Source organism: Caenorhabditis briggsae (genome assembly GCF_000004555.2).
Source record: "Caenorhabditis briggsae complete genome, chrI, whole genome shotgun sequence".
NCBI classification, from domain to species: Eukaryota; Metazoa; Nematoda; class Chromadorea; order Rhabditida; family Rhabditidae; genus Caenorhabditis; species Caenorhabditis briggsae.
The window spans coordinates 15,333,408-15,361,382 of NC_013489.2; the positions used below are offsets into that span (position 1 = coordinate 15,333,408).

At 38.3% G+C, this 27,975-nt stretch overlaps 10 protein-coding genes across 10 annotated transcripts; 6 read left to right on the top strand and 4 right to left on the bottom strand.

Annotated features, from left to right (window-relative positions):
* Positions 1 to 855: 855 nt before the first annotated feature.
* Positions 856 to 1,957, top strand: CBG25424 (the record flags this gene model as incomplete). The annotated part of the gene is made up of 2 exons (XM_045241622.1): positions 856 to 1,694; positions 1,882 to 1,957. The coding sequence occupies 2 exons, from the start codon at positions 856 to 858 to the stop codon at positions 1,955 to 1,957; spliced, it is 915 nt and encodes a 304-aa protein (XP_045098820.1).
* Positions 1,958 to 3,378: 1,421 nt separating this feature from the next.
* On the top strand, positions 3,379 to 4,671 carry CBG08730 (the record flags this gene model as incomplete). Its single annotated transcript, XM_002640570.1, has 3 exons — positions 3,379 to 4,168; positions 4,218 to 4,496; positions 4,547 to 4,671. 3 exons carry the CDS (start codon positions 3,379 to 3,381, stop codon positions 4,669 to 4,671), a joined length of 1,194 nt encoding a protein of 397 aa, XP_002640616.1.
* A 538-nt stretch (positions 4,672 to 5,209) lies between these two features.
* On the top strand, positions 5,210 to 7,078 carry CBG08732 (the record flags this gene model as incomplete). Its single annotated transcript, XM_045241623.1, has 4 exons — positions 5,210 to 5,249; positions 5,297 to 5,469; positions 5,970 to 6,194; positions 6,461 to 7,078. 4 exons carry the CDS (start codon positions 5,210 to 5,212, stop codon positions 7,076 to 7,078), a joined length of 1,056 nt encoding a protein of 351 aa, XP_045093837.1.
* A 152-nt stretch (positions 7,079 to 7,230) lies between these two features.
* Cbr-syx-4 lies at positions 7,231 to 8,480 on the bottom strand (the record flags this gene model as incomplete). Its single annotated transcript, XM_002640572.1, has 5 exons — positions 7,231 to 7,424; positions 7,617 to 7,938; positions 7,998 to 8,174; positions 8,246 to 8,350; positions 8,397 to 8,480. 5 exons carry the CDS (start codon positions 8,478 to 8,480, stop codon positions 7,231 to 7,233), a joined length of 882 nt encoding a protein of 293 aa, XP_002640618.1.
* A 2,270-nt stretch (positions 8,481 to 10,750) lies between these two features.
* On the bottom strand, positions 10,751 to 12,042 carry CBG08735 (the record flags this gene model as incomplete). Its single annotated transcript, XM_002640573.1, has 3 exons — positions 10,751 to 11,019; positions 11,062 to 11,584; positions 11,971 to 12,042. The coding sequence occupies 3 exons, from the start codon at positions 12,040 to 12,042 to the stop codon at positions 10,751 to 10,753; spliced, it is 864 nt and encodes a 287-aa protein (XP_002640619.1).
* A 1,578-nt stretch (positions 12,043 to 13,620) lies between these two features.
* Positions 13,621 to 13,792, top strand: CBG25425 (the record flags this gene model as incomplete). Its single annotated transcript, XM_045241624.1, has 2 exons — positions 13,621 to 13,701; positions 13,745 to 13,792. The coding sequence occupies 2 exons, from the start codon at positions 13,621 to 13,623 to the stop codon at positions 13,790 to 13,792; spliced, it is 129 nt and encodes a 42-aa protein (XP_045098821.1).
* Positions 13,793 to 14,880: 1,088 nt separating this feature from the next.
* Cbr-src-2 lies at positions 14,881 to 17,977 on the top strand (the record flags this gene model as incomplete). The annotated part of the gene is made up of 7 exons (XM_002640574.1): positions 14,881 to 15,141; positions 15,184 to 15,305; positions 15,352 to 15,473; positions 16,030 to 16,227; positions 16,309 to 16,379; positions 17,166 to 17,718; positions 17,766 to 17,977. 7 exons carry the CDS (start codon positions 14,881 to 14,883, stop codon positions 17,975 to 17,977), a joined length of 1,539 nt encoding a protein of 512 aa, XP_002640620.1.
* Positions 17,978 to 19,128: 1,151 nt separating this feature from the next.
* Positions 19,129 to 23,439, top strand: CBG08739 (the record flags this gene model as incomplete). The annotated part of the gene is made up of 14 exons (XM_045241625.1): positions 19,129 to 19,240; positions 19,271 to 19,923; positions 20,185 to 20,409; positions 20,461 to 20,618; positions 20,662 to 20,763; positions 20,810 to 21,117; positions 21,159 to 21,433; positions 21,474 to 21,934; positions 21,990 to 22,221; positions 22,266 to 22,374; positions 22,421 to 22,862; positions 22,902 to 23,039; positions 23,088 to 23,193; positions 23,242 to 23,439. The coding sequence occupies 14 exons, from the start codon at positions 19,129 to 19,131 to the stop codon at positions 23,437 to 23,439; spliced, it is 3,519 nt and encodes a 1,172-aa protein (XP_045093838.1).
* Positions 23,440 to 24,125: 686 nt separating this feature from the next.
* On the bottom strand, positions 24,126 to 24,725 carry CBG08740 (the record flags this gene model as incomplete). The annotated part of the gene is made up of 4 exons (XM_045241626.1): positions 24,126 to 24,130; positions 24,231 to 24,300; positions 24,377 to 24,451; positions 24,492 to 24,725. The coding sequence occupies 4 exons, from the start codon at positions 24,723 to 24,725 to the stop codon at positions 24,126 to 24,128; spliced, it is 384 nt and encodes a 127-aa protein (XP_045093839.1).
* Positions 24,726 to 26,153: 1,428 nt separating this feature from the next.
* Positions 26,154 to 27,946, bottom strand: CBG08741 (the record flags this gene model as incomplete). The annotated part of the gene is made up of 4 exons (XM_002640577.1): positions 26,154 to 26,445; positions 26,510 to 26,836; positions 26,961 to 27,559; positions 27,605 to 27,946. 4 exons carry the CDS (start codon positions 27,944 to 27,946, stop codon positions 26,154 to 26,156), a joined length of 1,560 nt encoding a protein of 519 aa, XP_002640623.1.
* Between the last annotated feature and the right edge of the window lie 29 nt (positions 27,947 to 27,975).

Below are 27,975 nucleotides of genomic sequence, written 5' to 3' on the forward strand. Positions count from 1 at the left end.
CATCGGCAGCATTGTCATCATTTACAACTGTCGTTCTTTGCCGTCTGTTGGCAGGGACGCCGGTTTCATGTTGAACTGGCTTCCACAAGGTCCCATATCATTATATCCTGTTTTTAAGAGTGTATAAGCATTTGCAAGACACCGGGAGTTTTTTCAATATTCTTCACCTTATATGTAGTTTTCTTGTTAGAAAAAAATTGTTAGAGAATACCGTAAAACATTTAATAGAGAAACTTCAACTTTTAAATTTGAGCTTAGTTATCTCTATTCCTGTTAAAGCTACCAAAATTTTGTCGACAAATAAAGTGATGGTAATATTATGATAAACATTTGATCAGTTGACCACTTGCCCATATATTTCACAGAAATCGAGATAATTGAGCTCAACGTTGACGGCTGTGGTGGGCTTGTATATGAGGAAATACGGTAAGCAATTTTCTAATCTTTCGAACAACCCCGAATTTCAAAATGGTTAATTTGATCAGTTCTAGTATATCTAGTACCATGTTCTTCAAAAGAATGATTCACACTTTTTCTCGCTAGATTTCTTGTTCCGTTTATCTTTTCTTTTTCCACTCTGCAATCAATTCCTTATCTTTTTTGTATTACTCATGCACCTGTTTGACCTAGTATTGGGTTCTTCTCATGTTTTTTAAACATTCGTTTTGCAGGTAGCACCCCCTGAATTTGCTTCCCAATTTTCTGAATAAAACGTAAGAGTGTAGCTAGTGGTAGCTTATCTATACAGTTTATTTGGAAAATTAAATTCGGTGTACATCGCTCATCATTTCGTTTCAAAGGTTTTCAGTAAGTTTTCTTGTTCGATTACAGAAATACACCTTCTTTTAGAACAAAATGTCTAGATATCCAAATTGTTCTAACCTTCTCCGAGGAATAAGTAAAGACAATGCAGAATTTGTTCGAACTGACAACTCAGATGATGACAAGATAGAGAGAAGTGGTCCATTATATTTGCATCACTACCCACTCCCAAATGGAGATTATTCATTCAACGATCAGAACTACGTTGGAAGTTACCCGTATGGTTATTCTCCTAGTGCTCAATATTTTGCCAACGGCCAGCAGTTTGTTGGCCTCCAACAGTTCGATCCTACTTCCGGTTCCGAGTATCCACAGATGAAGCAAATCTTACACCAGAACAATGGACTTGGCTCCAGAGATTCTAATAATCAGCAACTCGCAGATGAAGATGATGACAAAGATGACGATTTGAATGACTTCGAAAAACATTTATTAAGAAAAGAGGTTTCTAAGCAAGTGACATTTGAAGTAGAGTCATCATCGGACAACTTGCCTGAAATAGAAGATAATGAATCGGATTATGAACCAGGAGCAAAGAAGAAGAAACAGGAAAATAGTTCTTCGAGAAGAGTACAAAGAAGAAAAGTTATGGAGTACGATCAAAAGAAAGAAGTTCCATTGCCAAAGAATATGAAGCCATTTGATCTGGAGAAGCGATCGGACTACGTTCCTAGAACCAAGGCTAGAAACTACAAATTAAAAAGTGTTGAAGAGAAAACGAAGGATCCCCTATACATGCTGAAAAGAGACAAAAACAATGATGCGGTGAGAAAAAGCAGAAAAAGATCTAGACAGGTTGAATTGGAAAGAAAAGAACAGTTCGAAGTTATGCAGCGGGAGAACAAATGGCTAAAAGCGGAAATTTTACGTTTGTAAGTTAGAAGAGTACCGGTAATTTGACACTAAAAAAGAATACTGCTTCGTTTTGCTTATTTGATTTTATTGTGGTGCAGGAATCTGTCAGTATCACAATGTTAAAGAGACATCATACTGGATATATCCACTATATGTTTAATGAAAAAAAAGAAATAACTCTTTAAAATGTTCTTTAATTTTCAGAAGATCAGCTGCATGCATCAACTGTGGACAAAAACCAATAAAGTTGGAAAACGAAGATGGTGAATTGATGATGTGAGAATTTTATTAGCTTTTCTTTTAATTATTTGCCCATTCACATTTCCTTTCGTAATCTTCCCTTTTGGTTTTTGCTAACTTTATGTTCCTCTTTCTCATAATTGTTTTTTTCAAATTTACAATTTTTAAATTTCGCATGCTTTATCACTTATCACAAGTTCTAATCGAAATATTTTTCATTTGTTTCTTTCTCCTTCCCACCAGATTAAATCAGTTTTGCCGTCCTATTCCCACATCGGTTGTTTCGTTATTTTCCCGAGAAATATTTTGTTATATTTCCTTCTGCATAATGTTCCCCTCAACAGTCTAAATTGTTGTCCTTGAAAACCATTACCTTCAATTCCGTGTTTGCTTAATTTACAACTCTGACTTATTTTTCTAGAACTAACGGCTTTATTTTTTTCTTCTTAGCAATCTCAACGCAAGATTCGATTCCCTGTTTCCTTTAAGTTGATTTTCTCCGCACTATAATTATTAGGACCCTACTTTTGCATTTCTCAACTGCTCTCTTTAATAAATATGATGAATAGAGTACAGAAATTTCTAGAACAATATGATGTATTAGATATCAAAGGTCTCCAAGAAATATGCAAGAGCAAAAGTATCCTTCTTCTTTCAGAACCCTTAAACTTAATGAAGTTCTCTGCTGTCTGCTGTCTGCAGTCTCTCTACTTCAATCTCCATGGAAACGGGTAGTTTGAAATCTTGTTATTTGCTTGTAGAGACACACACTTCTGAGAAGCGTTATTGAATACGTTACTTTTTTACCCTCATTCATCTGTAGTCAGTATTCGGTGATCTCTGACTAGTTATGACTAATCTATCTTCTGAGGAAAAGTAAACTGAGAAATTGAGGATGAGTGTCAAATACGTTGGGTCATAAATGAAATGTACTGCACACATCTTTTTAGGGAACAAGAATTTATTGTCATCACTGCAGGTAGAGCATTATTTTAGAAATTCTGGAAATTCCTATCATGCATGTTTCAGATTGCATTTTTAAAACCAGATCTCGTTAAAAATTCAGAAGTTTCCATTCATATTTTAACAAGCACATGGCGTCCAAGAATGAAAGAAATATATGGTTTTTGTTAATTTATTTTGTATCTCTAGCCAAAAAAGGGAGATGTACGCCGCGGGGTGGCCCATTTACTGCTCAGCATGATTTGAACTTCTTTGATTTTATATTAAGAAGTCTCCAAATGAGCAAACAATCGAAGATAATTAGTCATTCATAACATGTTGTTTATATCTTACATTTCCTAAAAGTAATATGAGTATCTGGAGGAGTTGTGTCAGCAAGAAGCACATCTCATTAGTGACTTCTGACAACTCATCTGTCAGATTGCTCAATCTTATTTTTTCGTTTTCCCACTAGCTTTGCTTTATAATGTTCTTGCATTGATGTTTTTCTTTCAGACAATGACAGTTCTCTCAACCTTGTTCTCAACCATCTACAAGAAAATTGATGGTGCCAACAAGCAATGTGCTATGGAGCACGGTTACCCAGTGGCTAGCATTCCATATTGCCCAAAAACTCTGGCTCAAGGGACGTATAAAAGAATCCTTTTCAATGCTCAAAATGCGCCAAAAGTTTTGTTAATTATGGCTCCGGATGGTGCGGAATTGGTGGATTCAAAGAGTCTCGCATTTATTCAGGAACAACTACGAAATGCATATCAAGAGCAACCCACACTAATGCAACACTTAGAGGATCCGTTTCCAAGAAACACTATTGCTGTCTCGTTCCCGATGTTCAATTTTTCTGTTGAAAGCTCATTCCACGAGTTTTGGCCAGTCAACAAAACTCAGATTCCGGAAAACGCTTATCTCACATACCAACTGCAGTCAGAAAATTTGCAACTCACTTACTACAATGAGAATAAGATACAGTATCTGGCAGGAGTCACCTTCTTCCCAGTCCTGAATGGAAGAGCAAAGTGTATTGAGAACGATCGGGCTGCGTTCAGGATCGCTACAGGAATCACAGAGCCGTATCCTCTCCAAGACAGAAATTTGTGGCTCAAGAAAATCCGTCAGCATATCTATGGACGGTATTGCTCCGTAGCAGGAAAACGCATTTTGATTGATTGCGAGGATGTTTATGTTCGTCATTGGGACTTCAACCATATTACACGAGAGTGGTTCAAGGAGGCTTGCGAGGAGTGTTTGGTCGATTCGTTGACCTACAAGTTCGTGGATCCGAATGCAGGTAATACACTTTATCAAGAAAATATGAAATCACTGAATTTCCATTCCAGAGCCAGCAAAAGAAAAATGCAACAACTCAGTACTCGAGCAACAAGCAGAAGCTCGTCTCCAGGAGTTGGTGGGAAATGATCAACCTGTTTATTTCACACATCGTGAAACTGGAGAAAGACTACCAAAGGAGAACCAACCGAAAATCACAGAAATTGCTAGTTGGATTATGGAAAATCCGGATTACAGCGTTCATTGTCACAGTGCTCTCTTCCAGAAATTTTTGAACGGGGAGTCGGATACTAAAAAGGTGATGATGGTTGATGAGGAAGTGCAATGTGGTCAGTTTAAAGTGTTTTTTTTTCTTAAATGAACAAATTCCCACCCTCAGACGATTTGGAAATCCATGCAAACGCAGAAAAAGTCTCACTTGGAACTACATTGCTCGAAGAACATAAGGTTTCACTTATCAACCTCCTGGAGGACTTCGATGTCATTTCTTCTTCATCTGATTAATTCGATATTATAATTGTCTATCAGTTTTTTCTTGTACTTAATGAATCTCACAGTTATATTTCCCGCCAACAATGATTCCTGTATTTTATTAACGAACCCATACGATATCTTCTATCTCCGTTTTCCAGCCGAAGTTGAGCAAATAATTGCCCTCTCTCTCTCATTTGTAGACTTGCGGTTCTCTATTCTGAACAATAAAACAATCTTATTAAACTCATGTGAATACTCTTCAAAAGTTAACAAGATAAAGTGATTGCTGCAATTGCTGGTTTTTCAGGTGACATCGTTAGCCTTCCTTTTCTTCTGAAATTGAAGCTATTTCACATTATTGTCCCCAAGAGTAAATAAGACCATCCCCTCGTCTCTCCGTCTTCTTCCTCTTCTTTTTCTTTCTTTCTTCTCCCTTATTCTCTAGCCACTGACCTTGACGGAGACGCAGGTGAGAAGGCGTCTATCGATCTGCCAAGAAAAGGATACGTTGAAGGCAAGAAAAGCCAATACTCTCCACTTTGTTTGAACAAGCAACGTCTTACCAATCATGTCTGGTATTGAGGACAACTTCCTGCTCAATGCTTCGGGTTAGTTTTTTTTAGTTTTTAAAAATATTCAAAGTGAAAAACTGCAGCAATAGCTCGAATTTCCGAAATTCTTACTCGCACGCAGAGCAATCCAACGGTTCCTCCATCCGACGAGTATGTCATGGACGTCAACACCATCAAGTTGTCCCACCGATGGACTATCAACAATTTCGGCAGTATTTTAAGACTCAGTAGCCCTGAAGATAAGATGACCGGAAAGGTTTTGATGTAAGTAGTTTTTGATGTTTTTGGCTCTCATAGACGCCAACCCTGTCACTTTATTATTTTGATTTGTTTATTATTTTGATTCGTGTGCGAGATAACCAAAACATATCAATATAGTAAATAATGAAGCCAAATTGATGGTTTTTTCGTAGCAAACCTAAGTTTTATTCTACTAGAATGATAAAATGATGGACCCAATTTTAAACGTAAATTTCGAGAAAATCACAGAACCATATAGCACTCTGAACATACCGTTACAGTACTAGATTCATTCAAAGTATATTAAAACAAAAAAAGAAGCATTCCGAATTTTTTCCAATCAACCCATCGCGTTGGAAGTCATCTTTATTAGATCGGTCATAACACGTTCATAACTGGAACGACGGTTCGCTTGTCATTCAATTGGAGATCGAAATCAAGCCCGATGTGTCTAAAATGGAACGACCGATTCACGAAGCTCCTATTGACAATCAGGTCTCTCCAATGATGAAACAGATTCTGTCTAATCCTTGTTTCTACCCATTGCCTCCGATTCCAACTGTCGAGCCGACTCTCGAGCCTACGAATGATTTTCCAGAAGACATGGAGGTGTTGGAAGAAGGTGTGGCTCCGGTTAGCAATCCACCGGTTCCTCCATCCGACGAGTATGTCACAGACATCAACGTTATCAAGTTGTCCCACCCACCGGTGCACTATTCTCAGTTTCGATACTGTTTTAAGGTTCAGTTGCCCTGGAGATAAGAGAACCGGAGATATTTTGATGTGAGTCGTTTTTGAGATACTTTTGGCCTTAATAGACTTTCATCTTGATATTTGTGTGGAGGAAATCAAAACATATGAAGTATTATCGCTGTCTGAGAAAAAGAAGGTTGAGAACGAAGTACCTCGTTCAACTTTTCTTTAAGTCACAAATGCCGAAAAACACCGTACTTTTAGCATATTTCAAATTTTATTTTCCTATTATATTAATTTTTCGACGATCTCAGACAGCGATAATACTGTATATATCAAAGGCTCTTTCAACCTCCCAACCTTACAGTAACCCCGAATTCCCCGATGTCTGCTGGCAACTCATCCTCTACCCAGGCGGCAAACGAGAAGAGAATGCCGGCACCGTGTCGCTCTTCTTGAAGATGTCATCGAGAAAGCCAGAGCAGGAAGCAAGAGTCAAAGCCGAATACCAATTCATGTTTTTGAATGACAACGAAGAGAAGGTGTTCACCAATATCAATGTGGGAGACTTCCATGTAGAACCACCGAACGGGGGACACTCCTGGGGACTCCGCAACATTCCCAGAGCAACAGTGGAACGCGCGCTTCGGAACGACGGTTCGCTTGTCATTCGATTGGAGATCGAAATCATGAAGGATGTGTTTAAAACAAAGCCAAAGGTTCATGAAGATCCTATTGACAACTTTGTCTCTCCAGCGATGGAACAGATTCTGTCCAAGTCCTTCTCAACCCTCTCATTGGCTCCGATTCCAGCTGTCGAGCCGACTCTCGAGTTCACAGACGATCTTCCAGAAAACATGGAAGTGATCATCGTGGAAAAAGACGTCCCTCCGAAAATCTACGATGAGTTTGATGCTGAACTTATCAACTAATTATTCTTCTGTACAAAAAATCGACTGTGAATATTTAAAACTGTAAATGTATGTATCATTCCTGACAATGAATGAGGTGAAAATATGAATTAAAAATGTAAAAGTAAAACTGCCCGTAAAATATTAGGAAAAAAATGAGAAGGGCGAGATTATCAAAAAGGCCACAAGAATGCTTTAGCAGCCATGAGTAGAATAAGTACAAGAAGAATGAGAACGATGCAGATGATGATTTTCCATTTGTAACTTTTCTGACGGTACTGAACAGCCGCTCGGACATCGCGTTCGGCACGCCCAGCATACTCAGTCGCGTTGCACACACTCGTCTCGATTCGATCAATTGTTTCTCCTGGAAAATATAGAGTTTTTTAAAAATTTTGATGGAAATCGTCAATTTTCTGCAATCTTTAATCAAAAGTTGTCGTTAAAAACTTCAAAACTATTTTTACAGAGATTTTTTTTGAAAAAGTTTTCCAAAGCGAGAGGAGTTTTAATAAAAGCTGCCCTTCGGTTTTCTTTCAATTTTATTCGACTCTTTTACCTTGTTGCTGAACCATTGCGTGTAAATCTTCAAACAATTCCGAAATGTCTTGAATATGTTTCTCAATGAGCATAATATCGGTGGCTCTATTCTTGACATCATCGAACAACGCCTTCTTTTCTGATACTCCCATATTGATATTCCGTGTCAACGAGAACAAACTTCCATTTTCAAGTGCATGGTCAATCTGTCGATCAGTCACCTCAATGTTCTGTTTTCGGAAATATTCGGCCACTTTTCGAGAGGCTCTTTTCTTATAGCTTGTCTGGTCTTCGCTAAATTTAGTCATTATTGTCTCGAACGAGGTTATCAGAGTGCGGACCTGAAATTAGAAGAAATGCTATCAAGACTAGGCTGATTCTAAAATACTCAATATCTTACCTGCTCATGTCGAGCGCGACCAGTTCCGAATCCACTTTCTGGATAGTTCTTCAAATCATCGGTAGCCTCGCGAAGACGCCCACGAACGACACGTGCCTGACGAATGAACTGATCGCTGTGATCGTTCACAGTTCGACACTTGTGAGGATCGGCACAACCGGCAGCAAGTGAGGCTTCCTGAAAATGCAGCATATTGGTTTTGCGCTGTATGGATAATCAGCGAAAAATATTTAATTTTCGCTTCGAACCTGTTCATTTTGAATCGACTCTCGATCCATATTTAACGTCATCAAAATGTGCCGAATCGAGTCGACGCTTTCTAGGAAGTGAGCTAGTCCATTGTCGTTTACAAACTGTAAAGTTCAAATTTGCCGCTGAAAATGGGTAGAAAAATCTTACAGTTGAATCATTTCTTGTGTTTCTCAAGCCTTCCTCCATACCGGATAGTTGTTGCATTTCGATGAGTCGATCGCGAGCAGTCATTCTGCAAATTTCAGTGAAAATTGTTTCAAAAATCGAGAAAAAAACCGAAAAAAGTTCGAAAACTGGTCAGCTAAAAACGCGCGCAGGCGGCATGTCTGTAGTGTCAGCCTGACTGTCAGGAATGTTCGGAATAGCCTTTCGGAACCTCGAAATTTTTAAAATTTTAATTTTAAAGCAGAAATTCCGTTCTCCCATCCCAAAAACCCCGAAAATTGGAGAAAATTGACAAAACATTTTGAAAAAAGGCAAGAAAATATCAAAAGTATTTCCACTCGGATCCGCAAGACAATTTTTCGAGTGCGCCTTTGACATACCGTAGTCCAAAAATTTCAAATTCCGAAAAAAATGCTGCGGAAATAAATATATTCTGATCGAAATTTTCGAAATTCCGAACATCCTTAGTGTCGTTCGTGATGAAAAATATTTTGAGAATTCATAAATGAAAAAAAGAAACGAAAACATTTACAAGAAAAAAATACCGAAGTTTGTCTTTTAGCCGAAAATCAGCAGGGAAAAACTATCATTAGCCATGTAAATAGTGTAATGAGTGAAGTTTTATTCAAGATAAAGCATAACTTTTCAGCTGCTGAATAATATTTCATTGGAGCGGAAAGCTCATTATAACTATTTTTCTTGTGCTCACTATCATTAATTTGTGATCTGAGGACATATGCTTTGGCCCTGTGAAGATTACTGTAGGTTTCAATATTTGCTTGAATATTTATTTTCAAATTTTAAAGCTGAAAACCTGAAATCCGGAATATTTTAAGATGATAAATAAAAAATTATGATTTAGAAAATCGTTGTTTCACCAGAATTGTAAGTGTGTAGAGGTAGTGAAGGATCTGAAATTTTGTTATTAAGTCAACTATAAATAGCAAATTCTGTTCTCTTCCCGACACTTTTAGCGTTAAATATCAATTTCATACCAGCTTACCACATAGCAATACCCCATCCCAACAAATAGCACTGTACCATTCATGAAGCTGTTCAGGTTCCGCTGCAATTGGGTTTTCTGAACGCCTCCCAAAATCTCTAGCCAATCTTCTGTAGCACACATCTCTAAATCCTACAGTAATCAGATGTGACGTCTGAAATTCCAAAATTGTTGTATTTCTGTAATTTAAGGCATTTAGTATGGTACTAACCGTGAATCGGGATACGGTACTTCCTTTTGTTTAGGTGTATGATTTTGGATGTTTTTGGTGGAATTCCAAGTATGTATGAAACCTGTGTAAACATATTTGTTATTGTCTTTTTCCTACTTTTCTGTTCACGAGGTGTTCAGCATAAAAAATGCAAATCCCTACATATGTGTTTTTAAGTTACTGTTTTAACATACAGTTGCAGACCAAATGAAAATGTTTGAGTATAAAAAGTTGAAGCATTCTGCATTGGTATGAAAATTAAAGAAGTTTTAGAAACTAATTTAGAAGGTCTACGGAAAGTGGAAACTGGGATTTATGAAAAATAGAAATTGTAGTTTTACAAGTTGCATCTCTTTAACATCTTGTACAGAAATGTGTCAATAAATGCACTAGAGTTCTAGGTTTTGAGATGCTTTCTCTATCCCAAAGTCAAGTACTACGTAACTTTCCACAGATGAGCCTATGAAATTATGAAAGCTTTTGTCGGTTGGTGTCAGATTATATTCAGAATCCTGAAAACTCACTCCGTTCTCTACTGCAAAGAAAACTGTTGGGAACACTAAAAATGGTAATAAAGTGAAGAATAGATCAGTGAAGTTTTGGCAATCCAAAAACGACATGAAAGTTTGTCGAATATTGAAAAACCTAGGAGGCAGAGGGAGAGAGGTATTGAGGGCGTTAACAATCCGGTTATTACTTCAGTTTTTATTTTATTAAAAGAGAGAGAGAGGGAGGGGTCAGGCAGAAGAGAAGTGTGTTGTTCCATTCAGCTCCCCACGCATTCACCTGCAAAACTAATGATAACCTCATGTGAGCTGAGAGAAGTTTTATTTATTTATTTACGATTGCAAGAATCGTGAAAAAAAAGGAAAAAAAAACATTAAAATACATGATAATCAGATTCCAACAATGAACATAGAATAATACATAGAATAGACCAAGAATCCAAGTGGTTCAAAAGTCCAATTTTCCTCTTTACAGAGTGGGAATTGAGTTCAAAAAATGAATCAGTTTATTGAGTTTGATAAGGAGCATTTCAGATAATGACATCACAGGTAAATGTTTATGACGATATTGTGCGATCACTTTTTTGATTCAAGAACAATTCAACCGTAACCTCTATCACAATGCTGATGAGTTTGAAAATAACGAGAAATAGTTAGGAGGTGCCACTTCGTCAATTCTAGATGTTGCATCTATTCGAGCCCCGAAAACCGAAGCGTAGCATGGTGGTCGTTCGTTTTCCGAGTCTTCTGCCTCATCAACATCGGTATACTCTTCTGACGATGAGATTTCTATTGGTGGGGCGTTTGGTCTGAACGCAGGAACAAGCGGAGGCGTGTGGCGATAACGTCTGCCACGCCGTGGCGAGTAACTCTTGATGGCATATTCTGAAAACAGAGTTTCGGTGTTATCTTTTTTCTTTGACTTACCAATCAAGTCAATAATCAAATCTTCCGGTAACTCTCCAAAAAACCATGGCTCATTCGGAATCCTCATATAGATACATATTCCTGCCAAGCACGTGCATCTTCGATTGTGATAAAATGTGGCTTGCACCCTTCCAGACACCATTTTGTAGGTGTAGTTAAACTCCGAAAGAATCGTTGGGCAAGGACAATAAGGAGCAGGCGGCGTGCATTTGAACTCGTGGTACTTGGCTCCAATTTTTGAACACCAAGTAGGAATACACACGGCTACAGTGTTGTCCGGAACACGGATGTATGAGCCGAGCAGGAGTTTGTTTAAAAGGCGTTCCACTCTGAGACGGTCTTGTTTATAAATCCGTGCCAATTTACGGGAACTGCTCATTGTATAATCTTGAGCACCGCAGTAAAATGTATGTGAGTTGTTCTCAATTGTGTGGAGACCAGGGATTTTTTCGAATTGATCGAAAACGTTGGGCTCTTTCCTTTCTCGGCGAAGTTTGAACTGTTGATAGAATTGATGGACGATCTTTAATCATATGAAAGATTATTTATTGAAAAATATTAATTATGCAAATTTTGGTCTCAGTTGTTAGAGTTTTCTGAAAATTCAGCTTAACCTTTTTAGGTCAACAATTCTTCCAACATAAATTTTACTTCCTGAAAATACATTATAGCAATCCGCAAATGTCGATTGTATCCGAAATGACATATATGTACTACAGTTGACATGTACCACTAGATATGAAAAACATCAACATGTTGTCGTGTTTAAAATTTAACTAATTATAGCTAATACATAGAGATCTAGCGAATGCAATAAACTAAAAATATTATAAAGATTTCCAACTCAAAAATCATAAGTAATTTTATAAATGCTACACTAAACTTCTTGCCAGGTAACAACCAACTTACCAAGTATATACCAAACATGAGAATTCCTAGGAATATGTGAAAGCATGTGATTTCATAAGAAGCTATGATCATTCTGGAAAATGAATTTCTATTTTTAAATTGTACGAAAAGGTCAAAACATAAAAATCTCGTTTTGAGAGGGGAGATCTGCATAACAACAACAACAACAAAAAACGGGAGTTGGGAAAAGAAGAGAAGAAAAAAATTTACGCCTTTTTCGGTACTCTTTGTGCATATCAACAAAAGTGTCTGTCCCAAGGGCAAAGAGCACGGAGGGTCTTGATAAAAATAGCCTCTGGGATGAGGAGGCGTAGAGAAGAGAATGGGAAAAATATCTCAGTTTCGTTGCTGCTTCTACTGACGACTGACGGAGAAGTCCTCGAAAAAAACCATCAAATCCCATATATCCACCCCGACTGAATTCGGTGACAGAAAAAAAGAAGAAGGAGGGAGAGTAAAAAAAAAGAAGAAGAAGAAGAGAAGAATGAATATGAATTCAAAAGAGAAAAATCTGCTTCGCTTCTTTATCGCTTTTTTCTGCTCACTTTGATGTGCATGTGTATAAATCTGATTTTGATATCACATCGGATTAGTGAATGAATCGGATTAACACTTGGAAGAAGAAGAAGAAGAAGAAGAAGAAGAAGAAGAAGAGAGAAATAAACCAATAAGCAATAACCACTCAAAGTGCCGGATTTCCGAAAGAGGAGCCCATGTTGAAAAAAAAACTTTCAATCCGTAAAAGAAATATGAATTGGTTTCTGAAAATAGATTGATTTCATATTAAACGGAAATTAATGAGACTGGACAACTGACTCCTTGGTTATGGCCCAATTTTGAAACTCTGAGTTGATATTGATACATATATTTTTTTGAATATTTTGTTGGCGAGCTGAATTCAAATAAGCCTAGCTGCATTTCTCGAACGTTTGTCATGACAACGCTCTAGTTTAAAAAAAAGTACAAGTGTAAAAAATAGAGCATCTTGTTGAAAGGGTGACATCAATCAAAAAGGCTAACGACTTTGGCAGGCGTCACCAATCGGAATTGGCTGAATATCGAAAACATTATAAATGAGATAAGACTAAATGATAAAAACGGAATGAACCAAAAATAGTCAAACAAATACAGTCTCAGATATTTTCTACATAATTCTTGTAATTTTCAAATCAATCAGGCACCTTTGACTTACAGTATTTCCTTCAATAGAAGACCACCCAATCCGGTACTTTTTCGAAACCCTGAATTTTTCATTTTTCCCTGGGGTAGATGGAACATCATATCACCGGTACTATGTTTAACAAAATTTTATTTCATTTGTATTCATTCCCATCTGCTTGCACTCCTAAAGCACGCTTGCTTGATTTGCTGCTCTGGCTCGCAGTAAGTAAACAGTGTGGACTCTGGTCAGTCGACAAGTTGGTGTTGACCCGAAAATATTGATTTTTAGCTCTTCTTTATCATTATGGTTAGTTTCGTTCAACCTTTTTATCCCAAAATCTATATTTTAAATTTCTAGAAACTCCACATTGGGGTTCTTCTAATTTGCTTGTGTTTTGTTTCCACTTACTGCTTTAACAACGAAAATATCAATGAAATTCTCGGTAAGATATCCCAATGTAGATCTTTAAAACATGAAGTTCAGAAAACATGAAAAATCTGCAAAACGATCCAGAAGCTATGAAGAAGATGGGAGAAAAACTAATCAAGCATATCAGCAAAAACCAAAAGGTGTGAGCTATTTATTATTATTTTTTGTAGAATTTGATTACAGGGTAAACATCCGGAAATGTTTCCTGTTGCAGGGACAATTATAAGGTAAATGTTTTGAATAGAAAATAAAAATTGAGGACAACTTTTCAGAAACTCGCCTATCCTCAGAGATGTTGACTCCCTGTGATCCCTGTTCTTCACATTTGCCATGTAAATTTAATGAGCTTTGTTGTTGATATATTTCTTATAAATAACGATTTTTCGTCCCTTCAGATTTCACTAATTAATGTACCAAAATTACATCATCATGTAATCTAATTTGATAATGACAACTTCATCATTCGCTTTCATTCTCTCATGCCTCCCATCCTAATCCAATCTCTTTCCGAAAAAAGAAGATGTTTTCCACCAAAAGTCCGGCGCTGCTGCTTCTGCTGTCGAAATTGCCATTTTTGTATATCTGAGTCTCTCCAATCAGTGTAATCTCTCAGAAAGTTTAAGGCACGCGCGTTCCGCAAATGTTTGCTAAACGGTGGCGCTGCGACGGATGGATCTAGAGGGAGATGCCTGACCTCGGTTGCGCACACAGAGAAAACGGAGTGAGAGGGAGAGGTAGAGAAAAATGGTAAAAAGAGAAAGACATACAGTTCCTCTTCTTCTTCTTTGCCCATAGCTAACCGGCAGCACACACCGGCCAAATAGAGAATCTTGAATTAAGGAAATTAGGAATTTCAGCTTTTATCTTTTCACTTCTTTTTCAGCTGGAATCATATAACTTAATTATTAAGTATCCCCACCATAACCCTGATCCAGAGAATATATTATTTAATCTTCTCTCCTTTGATTCGATGTCCTTAGCTAAGACTCTCTCTCATTATTATTCTTTTATAACTTTTCTTTTTATCCAATTTATGAAATGATTCAGACTTTTTGTATTTTTCAAAAAGGCAATTTTCTTCTAACAAACGACTATTCCGATTTTCTCAAAATGTATTTTTCTTTTTATGATAAATAAAACTTTCCAAATTTTTTATAATGCGGTTTTTGTTTCCGTTCAATTTCTGGGTATTTCTATTCGTGATTTTTTTGGTTCTGCTAACTATACTCGATTCACACTCTCCTGATTCCAGACGTAACACAGAAGTCCCACTATCTCATTCAGAAGTCCCACTACCTCACTTTCTCTTTCTTGCCCCTATGGGATCTTGTATTGGCAAAGAAGATCCGCCGGGTGCCTCGTCACCAGCTCACACATCTTCTACACTAGGTCGCGACACTCTCCCCAGCCATCCAAGGATATCGTCAGCCTCAGGCGGTGCAATTCCATCATCTACGTTAACATCGTCGAGTGGAAATGTAGTGGATAAAAATCAAAATTTGGCTCAATCAACAACATTTGTTGCCTTGTTTCAATATGATGCCAGAACAGATGATGATTTGAGTTTCAAAAAAGATGACGTAAGTTTTAAATGTTTTTCAATATAAAAATTGCTTATTAAGATTCTGGAAATTTTAAATGACACCCAAGGAGATTGGTGGTTTGCAAGGCACAAAGCAACAGGAAGAACCGGATACATCCCATCCAATTATGTAGCCAGAGAGAAAAGTATTGAGTCACAACCGTAAGTGTTTTCATTTCGACCGTTTTAAGATTTTCAATGTTTCCAGATGGTATTTTGGAAACATACGGAGGATAGATGCTGAGAAGCGTCTTCTTCAAAACCTCAACGAGCACGGTGCCTACCTAGTAAGGGATTCCGAGAGTAAACAACATGATTTTTCATTATCAGGTCAGTTATTTCATTCGAATCCCTTCTTTTTTTCCTGCCTCCTCTTTATCTGTCTTTCCACCTAAATAGTTGTTGTCCTTTTCCTTTGTTATGGGGAGTGACTAGGAGCGGATAAAACGATAAAACACGTTTTTCCCTCGTCAAAAGAAGACATACATAATCAAGGTTACCATCCAAACCGAGGAAAAAATAGGGGAGAGGGCGCGGCGGAAAAGGGCGACCCGACCTTTTATGTATAGTTCCGCAAATTATGGAAAGATACCAAGGGGTGTTCTACTAATCATCAATGAGGAAATGTTCCCCGAGGGAAATTTGTGAGAATTTTGGGTAAATTTTCGAAGTTTAGAAAGATTCTGCTTTGTTGGAAAAGATTATCTGCTATATTAGTTCCTTTTAAGATTATGTCAGTTTTTGGATTGAATGAGTAACCACCAAAACAGAAAGAATGCTCATTATGACATTTGGCGCAATTTATCAGGCTGTGCTTCATTTCCACCTTCATTATGAACCGAGATAATTGTCGAGTTATTTGGCCCCATCCAACGTTTTTTTGCAGTTCGTGAAAATGATACCGTCAAGCACTACCGAATCAGGCAACTCGATCATGGAGGCTACTTCATTGCCAGACGACGTCCGTTCGCCACGTTGCACGATCTCATTGCACATTATCAACGAGAAGCAGATGGTCTTTGTGTGAATCTAGGAAAGGCTTGTGTCAAGTCAGAAGCTCCACAGACATCTACATTCACGTATGGTAAGTACTATTCACATCCTCAACATGTTGGAAACTTCCACAACATTAGTATTGAATGAACTAAACTGTATAATTATTCAGATGATCAATGGGAAGTAGATCGTCGATCGGTTCGTCTCATCCGACAAATCGGTGCTGGGCAGTTTGGGGAGGTAAGCCCTTTAGTTTATTTATTCACCGAAAGTATAGTGAATTGAGAACTGTATTTGCATGTGGTGATCATTTGCCGAGAAGCACTCTCATTTGCATAGAGATGCTCCGTGTCTTGTTTGTGTAATAGGATGAGGAGAAAAGTAGAAACTTTATTATAATTCTAGAGAAACAAATTGCCCTATCCATCCATTTTTCCTGAATCATGATAATGGCTAATAATCACCCGTCTCACTTAAAATTGAACTTAATACGTTTTTCTTTTCTTTTCACAACAAATTTAGACACCTGTCCGTCCAGTCCTCCTTTTCTCTCTTTTCAAAAACAACAACCGGATAATACACATCCGCCGTTTCTGCCATGATCTGTTCTCATCGGCGCTTGGGTCTCTATGTTTGTGCTTTTTCATTTTTCGTAAGGTGCTCTTTCTTGAGAAAAAACACGAGGTTTATCTTTCTATCTCAACGAAACAGATCGGAGCGATAGATTCGAGGGTTTTTTGGAATTGAAACATGAGAAGATTGATTGAGGCCGGAAACAGAAAAAAACGACAGAACAAGATTAAGAAGCTTGTGAACCGTTAAAGTTTATAAGGAATGTAGATAGGATCCTTTTAAAAATGATCTTTAAAAGTATAAAAAACGAGGGCCTTGTTATTCTAATGTACAAGATAATTATATAAACTCATACAAACGATCAATGGGTAATGCCATCTGAAAACGAATAAATGCAGTTTTTGACGGTCTCCTAAAAAATTTTAGCCGAAACAGAAATAAAAAAATTTTCAGGTATGGGAAGGACGATGGAATTCAAATCTGCCAGTTGCTGTGAAAAAGCTGAAAGCTGGAACAGCGGACCCAACCGATTTTCTTGCTGAAGCGCAGATTATGAAAAAACTGAGACACCCAAAACTTTTGTCACTGTACGCTGTTTGCACAAAAGATGAGCCGATTCTTATAGTGACCGAGTTGATGCAAGAGAATTTACTCACATTTTTACAACGAAGAGGGAGGCAGTATCAGATGCCACAACTGGTTGAAATATCAGCTCAAGTGGCTGCTGGAATGGCATATCTCGAGGAGATGAATTTCATTCATCGAGACTTGGCAGCCAGAAACATTCTCATCAGCGCCGGGATGTCAGTGAAAATTGCAGACTTTGGATTAGCAAGAATTCTAATGAAAGAGAATGAATACGAAGCAAGGACCGGTGCAAGATTTCCAATTAAATGGACTGCTCCAGAAGCTGCGAATTATAACCGATTTACTACAAAATCGGATGTTTGGAGTTTCGGAATATTGCTCACAGAGATCGTAACGTTTGGACGGTTACCGTATCCTGGTAGGCCATCATAGTACAATCAGGTTCCTTATTTTCGAAAATTCCAGGAATGACAAATGCGGAAGTGCTCCAACAAGTAGATGCTGGGTACCGTATGCCGTGTCCCGCCGGCTGTCCTCCAGTACTCTACGACATCATGCAACAATGCTGGAGAAGCGATCCCGATAAAAGACCAACATTCGAAACTCTTCAATGGAAATTAGAAGATCTGTTCAATTTGGATTCTTCCGAATATAAAGAAGCCAGTATGAACTTCTAAATCACTTTCTGGGTGCCAAGACTTATAATAATTGATAAAAGCTACGGGTTCTTCTGTGCACATGTTTTTTGATTCCTTCAAAAAATCAACTTCGTCTGTGTTGTTGTTTTATGCTCAAACATACAAATATAGAATAAATTATTGACTCTTTCTGGTATATCGAAACACAGTGAGTAAATTCAAGTAACTTGATCGCATTTCAAACATTTCTTATGGTCGGTAAATATTGAAAAGATCGGATAAGAGGGGCAAAGGGGATACCGATAGATGATGATGATGATTGAAACGAATCGGCAAAAAAGTTCAAGTTCACACAGGCACTTCGAGTTCAATGGTTTGAGCAGTCGTTTTTTGTCGACTTACTCGTTATTCTTTTCATCCTCTTCAGATGGCTATAAGAACTTCAGATTCCACCAGCTTCAGTCTTTGATCCTAAATTTTTCGAACGCTTGGAAATTTCATTTCGATTCCTTCAGAGTATTTCTTTGATCAGAAAGTTTTTTTCGTATGCTTTCATCAATTAATAACAAAAGTTATTCTGGTGTGGTCACTGATTCCAGTTGTAAATTGTGATTAATTTTTTTATTTCCTAGCAAACATGGGAAGTGTGCCAGCATACACTGCCCGAAAGATGATTCTTTCAATTGCCCCGATGAGTTTTTATTGCACATGATTTAAATATAACACTACGAATTGACTTTTCTCATTTTCGCCACAATGTCATAGCCGTTGAATCCAAACGAAGGCAAATCTGAGAATCCTATAATACTTCTAGTAACCAACAACTACTCCCTTCCCTGAATTGCCATTGCCTCTGTTCTGCTCGTCGCCATCGCCTTGTCTATTTAACAACAGAATTAAGAAAAAAAAAAGTTTGTGTGTTTCATTCTCCCCCAAAAAAACTACCCCGCCGACGACTCAGAAGCTCAAATAGACGGAAAAAGCAAAAATTACTACTCCCCACATTTTTTTGTGTTCTTCAATCACCAATATACATTGTATCGTCTGTTTTTTGGAAAAATGTTTATTCACTTCTCCCAACTTTTTTCTCAACTTGTTTATAAACAATAACTTATTTTCAAGCTTCTCATTTCCAGAACCCCATAAACATCTAACTTTGTTGTCGATGTGAAAAAAAACGAATCCAACGAATGCAATCATCACCTCCTCCACCGCCAACTTCTAGTGCAGCTAAGATGCTCTACGAAGAGGGCGAGACACACGATGGGCTCAGTGAGTTGCCGGTAGCTTTTGGGTGGCAAGGTTAGGTGGCCTAGGAAATCCTTAGGTCAGAAGTTGTCTTGGGAACAGTTATCATGCAGTCCTTTCAATTACCGATTTCAGCTATATGGACGCCTAGCAACCAATACCGTCAACGATCTTCTCATCGACGAGCTCGCATATGTGTTGCCATAACGTTTGCATTACTAATGTTTGGTTTAGGGGTCTCAGTTGGGGCATTTCTACATGCGATGCTTTATCCAGATGGATCATCTCCTATTATCAAGATTCCATCGTTTCTAAGGTCCTCGGGCAGCGGCTATGAAACTGATAATTCAACTTTGATAAGTCTCAATGACGTTGGAAGTAGTGTAGAGTTGGATGATACCACGGTACTGAGTGCGGAGAATGAAGATGATGAGGAGGAGGAAAAAGAATCAGAATCGAAATCTAAGGAAGAGGAGGAAGATGAGGAAAAAGAAGAAGAAGTAGAGGAGAAGCCTAAAAAAAGGAAAAAGGGCAGAAGCGAGGAGAAGAACAAAAAGAAGAGGCGAGGAAAAAATGAAAAAATAGAGAAGGATCAAGGCCTATCAAACGAGGAAGACGAAAAGGAAGAGATAGAAGATGATGGAGAGGAAGAAGTGGTAACAAAAAATGAAGATGAGGTGGAAGATGAAGAAGAAGAGCCGAGAAATGAAGAAACATTCGTGAAAGCGAACAAGGAGGTAAGTCAATCAATCATCTTCATTTCACAGTTTGGAAGTTGACGGTCTCAGGCCGGCACTTACCAAGCTAACAGTATTTGATATTTATTCTCCAATGTGAGGGACCCAAAAAAATATCCTGGTTTCTCAAAATAAACGATTTTTTGAATTTTAAATGACAAAAAAGTCGAATTCGCAGTCAGGTTTTACACAGATCTTACATACAAAATCATCGCACCTCATGACTGCCTTTTCACTTCTACAATTCCTACACTGTTCCAGTGCACGAACATCACCTGGTACTCCTCTCGCCTTCCTCAAACATCCGAACCCATCGAGTATGATCTCACACTCCACCCGAATCTGACAACTGGTGAAGTTCAATCCGAGGTCATCATTCGGATTTTGATAAAGACTGAAACAAAGCTGTTGATTTTGAATGCAGAGAATCTGGAAATGGTCAGCTATGACGTCACCAAGAAGGGAGTAAAGTTGAAAGCAGATTTTGTAAGTTTTCATATATATATTCTCAAAACAATAATCCTGCCGTTTTTGTAGGTCAAATGTGCAGTTATGACACAGTGGGCGTGGAAATTCGTGAAGCGGCTGCATAAAGGAGATCATATTGTATTGAAGATAAAGTACACTTCTCAGATGAAGTCCGATCTACAAGGATTGTATTTCAGCACACATATCGGAGCTAATGGGAAAAAAACGTAGTCTTTTTTTGAAAAACTTTTTCATCTTCTGTCCTTTCAGAAAATCAGCTGCGACCCAATTCGAGCCAACTTTCGCGAGAAAAATGTTGCCATGCTTTGATGAGCCAAACTTTAAAGCGACCTTCCAAGTATCTATCATCAGGTAGAGGGCTTTTAATTTTTCTTTTCATTTCAATTCGCGCTTCCAGAAATTCACACCATATCGCCAGAAGTAACATGAACCTCCTTTTATCAAAAGAATACAAAAATGGACTCATCAAAGACGAATTCGAGAAGTCTGTGAAAATGTCAACCTATCTGCTAGCTGTTGCTGTTCTAGATGGATACAGCTACATCAAAAGACTAACAAGGAATACCACAAAACCAATTGAAGTGAGACTCTACGCTCCAGAAGATATGCTCGTTGGACAAGCCGATTTTGGTCTCGACACCACAATCCGAGCATTGGAGTTTTTTGAGCACTACTTCAATATTAGCTACCCTCTTGATAAAATCGGTAAGATTTCAAACCAATTTGATATGCTTCTTCGTTTTCAGACCTCCTAGCCCTCGATGATTTCAGTGAGGGTGCGATGGAAAACTGGGGACTTGTGACATTCCGTGATTCAGCACTTTTATTCAACGAACGAAAGGCAAGTGTAGTTGCCAAGGAACACATTGCTTTGATCATTTGCCACGAAATCGCGCACCAATGGTTTGGAAATCTGGTGACAATGGATTGGTGGAATGAGGTGTTTTTGAATGAGGGATTCGCCAATTATATGGAGTACAAATGTGTGGATGAGTTGTTCCCAGATTGGAGTATTGTAAGTGTTCAACATATGTCCCTTTTATAGTTTTTATTATTTTTAGATGAGCAGATTCTATGCAGAAAACCTGGCATTCAGTCAAGAACCAGATGGGTTCCTGAGCTCTCGTGCTATTGAATCTGACGATGACGATAGTCTTCTAAACCTCTTCGACGCTATTAATTATCACAAAGCAGCCGCAATAATCCACATGATCGCAGAAATGGCTGGTCAAAAGAACTTCCAATCAGCATTGATCGAGTATTTGAACAAGTATGCCTATGACAATGCAATTGGAGTAGACCTGTGGAAAATTGTGGAGAAGCATGCTAACCTTCAAGGAACTGTGTCAATTCCGAATCTTGCCAAAGCATACACCACTCAAGTTGGATATCCATTGGTTACTGTAGAGAGAATTGAGGATGGAATTCTTGTACATAATCAGTCCAGATTCTTATTTGCGGAAGGAGATAAGGCTGAGGAAAAGCGTGGAGATTGGAGGTGGCCAATTCCAATCAGCTACAGGTAGTTGCTCTTAAAAAGGAAAGTCTAAATTGAAAACTTCAAAAAAATATTCTAGAGCATCCGACGAGAAAAAGAAAAAACTTCACTGGATCCAGCCAAATGATCATAATGGTATTTTTGTCTTTTTTCTTCTTTCCATTTTTACAGTTCATTGTTTTTCAGTCACTTGGGAGACACCATCCAACGACTGGCTCCTGTTGAACACTGGTGGAGTTGGATATTTCAAAGTTCTCTACGACACGGATACCTATGACAGATTAATAAAAACCCTCGCGACTAACCATAGTGTGGGTTCTACCACGGAAACAAGGAATCATTCAATAATTTTCAGGCGATATCCCCTATCGATAGATCTATGATTCTTGTGGACTCGTACGATCTTTCAAAAACATCACTTCTCAATATTAGTGTCTACTTTGACATTTTAGAATATGTAGAAAGTGGGTTTCTAGAGAAAGAGAGATTTCCTACATCTGAAAATTGCAGAAGAAACTGATAAGATGACCTGGTCCATCGTCAGTAAACAACTTCGAACCATCGAATCGTTGATTGAGGAATCTGACTATTTGGATATATTTCAAGATTTTCAACGAAGCATTATCATGAGGCTCTACGATTCGCTTGATTGGGATGAGCAGGGTACCACTCCAAATCAGAAGAGGTTGCAGGTTGACATTTTTGGCGTTGCTTGCCGTCTCAGAATTAAGGATTGTACCAAGCAAGCCTACCAACGATATTTGAAATGGGTTAGCAGTGGTGTCAGAAACCCCGAACATCATATGATCGCATTGGTGGAAGGTGTCAAACAGGGAGGGTCAACTGCTTGGGAGAGAATATGGAAAGCGTACAAATCTGCGACAAGTCCCTCCGAAAAGAACAACATTATTGGTGCACTGACAAGTACCAAAGATGTGACTCTTATTAACAGGTACACTCAACATGTTATTTCCAATTGATAATTTTGCAGAATTCTTAAATACTGTCTCGATGGGAAAATCAAACCAAATCTGATTCCACGTGTCTTCTCCTACTTTGCACTCAACCAAAACACAAGGAATACGGTTTGGAAGTACTTCAAGAATCACTTCTCCGAGTTTCATGTGATGTAAGGGTTCCAGAAGAGGTTTTTTTTAAGTAACCAAATTTTTCTTAGCCTTGGCAAAGGATCGCTGATGGCGAGCTGTGTAAAGTGTCTTGCTGAACCGCTGAGTACTGAAAATGAGCTGGAAGAGTTGAAGGGCTTCTTAAAGAGCCAAAAGGTATGAAGAGGGTACAGAGTAAGTTGGTCACTGTTGAAAACGTTTCAGTTCGAGGAAGATGGTCAAATCAAAATGGAGATGACCTACGAGCAGATCGAGTTAAACATTCAATGGAGGAAACTGAACGAGGCACAGTTGGGAAAATGGATAAGCAGATGGGATGAGCGTAGAAGGACTCTGTACCGAAGAAAACGACATCGCCAAAATCACCATCATCATCATAGACATCTTGTATCGGCGTTTTAATTTTAGTTTTAAACTTTTTCTTGACTTCATATTTTCCATTTTTTCAAAGGTGCTTTTTCCTACTTGTCAATTGCAATCAAATATATACGAAATACTTCCAAAAACAGATAAAATACATTTATTTTGAAATGAAAAAAATTCATAGAACAGTCAGTTGTACCAGAGAAAAATACAGATGGAAGGGAAACACAGTATAATGAATTTGGTGGAATGGTAGTGATTATTCCACCAAATTCAAAAAACTGCAAGTTTAAATTTTACAAAAGGAACTGCATAAACCCGACAAAAAGTGCTCCTAAGCTTCCTCTTCTTCCTCTTCTTCCTCTTCACCCCACTCTTCATCTTCCCCTTCTATTTCTTCATCATCCACTTCTTCCTCTTCTTCTTTCTTCTCATTCTCTTCCTTTGCAGACGTTGGTTTCGCTAGCGTTATCGTTTCAGAAGCATCAACATCTTCATCTTCATTCTTTTTCCCTCCATCTTTCTTCACATCTTCTTCCTCCTCCTCATCTTCGCCTTCATCTTCATCCCATTCTTCATCCTCCTCATCTTCCTCATCTACTTCTGTTTTCTCCAATTTTTCATTGGATTTTGCAGTTGTACCATCTGTATTTTCACCCTGGGTCGCCGTGCTATCAGTTATGACATTTGACTCCTGGAAAATTTCAAAATAAGATAAACTTTGGTTATGCTTAAAGTAATCAATCCCTCTCACTGTTATTATACATGGAGGAGCCTAGACGCATATCTTCTACGATTCCAGAATTCTCATAATTGGTTAGTACACACACCTTTGTTTTGAGATTTGCTGAATAACGCAGCAACACACTTGTTAGCATCGTTCACTCGGATTCGGTTACCCTGGAAGGAATAGTTAGATCAAATTGGGAGGTGTTAAGACTGTTATAGGGTCAAACATAATCATCAAAAAACTTACAATTGCATCTGGTAGTAACCTCAAGAACTCGGTAATTGTATCTGCTTCCACCGAAGTGTCAAAGTCTTCATAATCCTGAAAACCAAGATAATTATAACAAATGAATAGGACAAACCCCAAGATACTCGTCCTCATAGAAAAACTGTGGTGGCAGTACTGCTCCATTTGGTCCCTTTTTTGACGCTTTTTCCCTCATAAACCGTCTTTGCTCAGCATGCTCCGGTTTGGTAATATCAATCGAATCAAATGGAATACCTAGTCCATCTAGAATCATAAGTGTCCGTTGTACCCGATACTTGGTTTCAGGATTGGCAGTGGCACTGGCCACATAGACCTTCAGAGGAGCCATTCTAAAACTTATGTTTTTAACAAAAAAAGAAGAAAATATCCGAAAAGAAAAAAGGAATTCTGACCATGTCTAACTAAAAGGATGGCATAGGAAATAGCTCAACGAAATCAAAATAGCCGAAAAGGAAAAAAAACGAGTGAGGCCAGAAAAATGGATTCGTTCTCTGGGGAATTTTTTCTGAAGTATGACGCATTCAAAAATAAAAAAAAAGAATATGACCAGAATGTTAAGAAATTCGTTGTTTCTGAGCTCTTCTGAATAACGATCTTGCAAGAAGACACAGGAGACAACAAGTCTGAAAAGTCACCAAAATAGGGAAAGTGGAATGGGAGAAGGGAATAGTGCTGTCAAATTATGCATGAAATAATTTATCCGACAAGCACGAGAGAATGTGAGCGTGTGTTATCTATTGTTCGGTTGAACATACAGATTCATTCGTGAATGCATATAGTGAGACATATCTAAGAATGTAGGGAAACTAGGGAATCGTAGATAGAGGATAAAAACGTACTTTTTACAGCAATCTAAATTTCTTGGGACATAGAGTTTCCAAATCTGATTTCAAAGGATTTCTCGCTATCAGTATCTATAAAGAAATCAAAATGCGAGAACGGAATTTTCAAAAAATAAACTGAAAGCCAAAAAATGGCCAAAAAGAAAGCTAGGGAGCTTCTGCGGGGTAAGAAAACAATGAAAACGAAAAAAGGAATGAGAAATGGGGGACTTCTTTTTTTCTCGATGGAGAAGACGAGAAGAAGAAGAAGAAAGAGTGAAAGTGCACCACAGAAAATGGGGTCTCTCTGTCCCGCAGAGACTACTGATGCATGCATTAGAAAAATGGGGCTGCTGAGGGACCAGCTACTGGACACACAAGCCCAGTTAGGGACCCTTTTTTGAGTCATCTCATTGGTTGTCTATTCATGCTTCCTGGGTGTCTAACTCTCTCACACTATCTCGATGACTCTGGGTTCAGTGATATTGAAAAAGATGTGTGTAGTTGATGATGGCGGAAAGGCGCGGCGCCTTGGTCTCTCTCTCTCTCTCTCTCTCTCACTCTCTCTCATTTTCAAGTGTGTAGGAGGCTCTGAGAGCTTTTCTGTGATCACTACAGCCCCAGAGGCTCTAGGCTGTCATGTATTTTTGTCGGCGTCTCCGATTTGATGGCATGATGTTTCTCTCTCGGGAGGGGGCTTCCGATGGCACCTCAGAGATGAAAAAAAAGATAGAGAGATGGGTTCCAAAATGTTTCTCAGCTAGGAAGAAGGAAAGAAACTAATTTGTAATAATTTATTATTTACAAAACACAGATGTGTTCTTTTTTTTGTTGCAAGAAAACTATAAATCACAGAAGCAAGAGAAAATTGAACCAGTATCATCAATAAAACAAGAAAAAACAATGTTAAGTTTATTTATATCCCCCCGATTCGTCTACAACTCCTCGTGTATTTTCGCGTCGTCTTCATCTCCATGCTCTTCCTCTTCTTCAGCCACAACGCCATCCTCTTCATCCGTATAAACTGCAGTAGTGGTTTCCGTTCGAAGTCCGCCTAATGGTATGATTTCAATAAAACCATAATCGTCAGCAAACTGGAAGGGTTCACAGAATCTTTCACTTTCGATTGTGAGCACGTATTGACAGGTTTTGGGCTCGGTGAGATGCATTGAAAAGGCGAGAGCGCTATGGTCAGCTGTGGCACATCGAACGCGCACTTCGACATTTCTGGAATTTTTCAAAAATCAAATAGACTACTTGAAAATAGATGACAGTGAAGCCATATACTTGCCTATGCGCTCCAGTTTCATCACAAATGTCTCCTTTCGAATAGATATGATTTAGTTGCATGATTTGTTGAGTTCCCTTGATAGCACCACGATTCTTCGAATCCAATTTAACCCATTCCTTATGAATAACGGCATCAAAAGAACCCAAAAGAATCTCCGATCGTTGTCCATTAGCATCCTCATGGTACTGAATCACATGCTTCCCATAGCAAAATTCATACTTCCACCATCCGGTACCAGCAATAATACAGTCTTCGCCAGTCAAAATACGATTCACAGTGTGTTGAACGACAGATGGAGCATTGGCTAGGGAGTCTTTGGCGGTGAATCTGAAACTGTTCATTTTTATTATCAAACTGTCGGATCTGAAAAGAAAACATCACAACAATCAGAGGATTAAAAGAGGCCTGGATTGCATGCACACTCTGTTGATGAGATCTTTCCAAACCGTACCTTTTAACCCCGCCTAGTACGAACCCGGTCTGCTGAACTTCCTTCAATCTTTGAAATTCCTTCTCATCGAGAACTCCTCCCTCCTCCACCTCCTCCTCATGCTCTTCAAACTCGTTGATGGTAAATTCCCTTTTAAACGTCGTATCATGAAAATCGTCAAGTCTCTGAAGTGACATCGGTTTTGCATCTTTTTCATTTTTGGCGTCCTGATTCCAGCATAAAATCTTGTGATTTCTCTTTTCCGATATGCGATATTCAGGATGTCTGCACAACAAATCGGTCATTATGACAATTTCATAATGACAAGAAGAAATTTCTGTGACAGAGAGAATCTTGTTCTGCACCTTCTCCACACAGATGTAGACTACATCGGTGGTTCTCGGTTTCCCAGTAACATCACATGTGGTTCCATGATTATAAGACACCGAGTAGTATGGATAATCCTCGTTTTCAATTCTGCGAGTCTGTGGTTTTATGTTTTCGTTGGTTGAAGCTGTCAGTGATGCATCGAAGTTACCAAGATAATACTCAGTTCTTGAAATTTGCCCGTTTAGCATTTTGTCTTCGTGGAATTGAATCGCATAGCGACCATGGCATACCTTAAGAGAAACAGTATCTTCACAGCTGACTTTTCAAACGCTAACCTGATACGTCCAATAGACATCAATCAAATACGAGCACAACTTCTCTTTATAGAGTATCGTCTCCAGCAATTTTCCAGCAGTGAGCCCAGAATATTCTACAGTTTTCTCCTCGTCCGGAACAATTTGCGGAAGCTTACAGAGAAATTGCTCATTATTTTTTGACATAATTCTCACATAATCATCTGACGATTCGCTATCTTCTAGTGTTGGCGGTTCCTTGATAATTGAAAGATCATTGGTGAATTGGATATAATAATGAATGGAATCATCGATTTTCTCGGCGCATAGTGACAAAAAATATGAGAATAGTAGCAGGATTGATATCCGAAGTTGAGATTTCATTCTGTAAAAATAGATTTTAATTTAAAAGC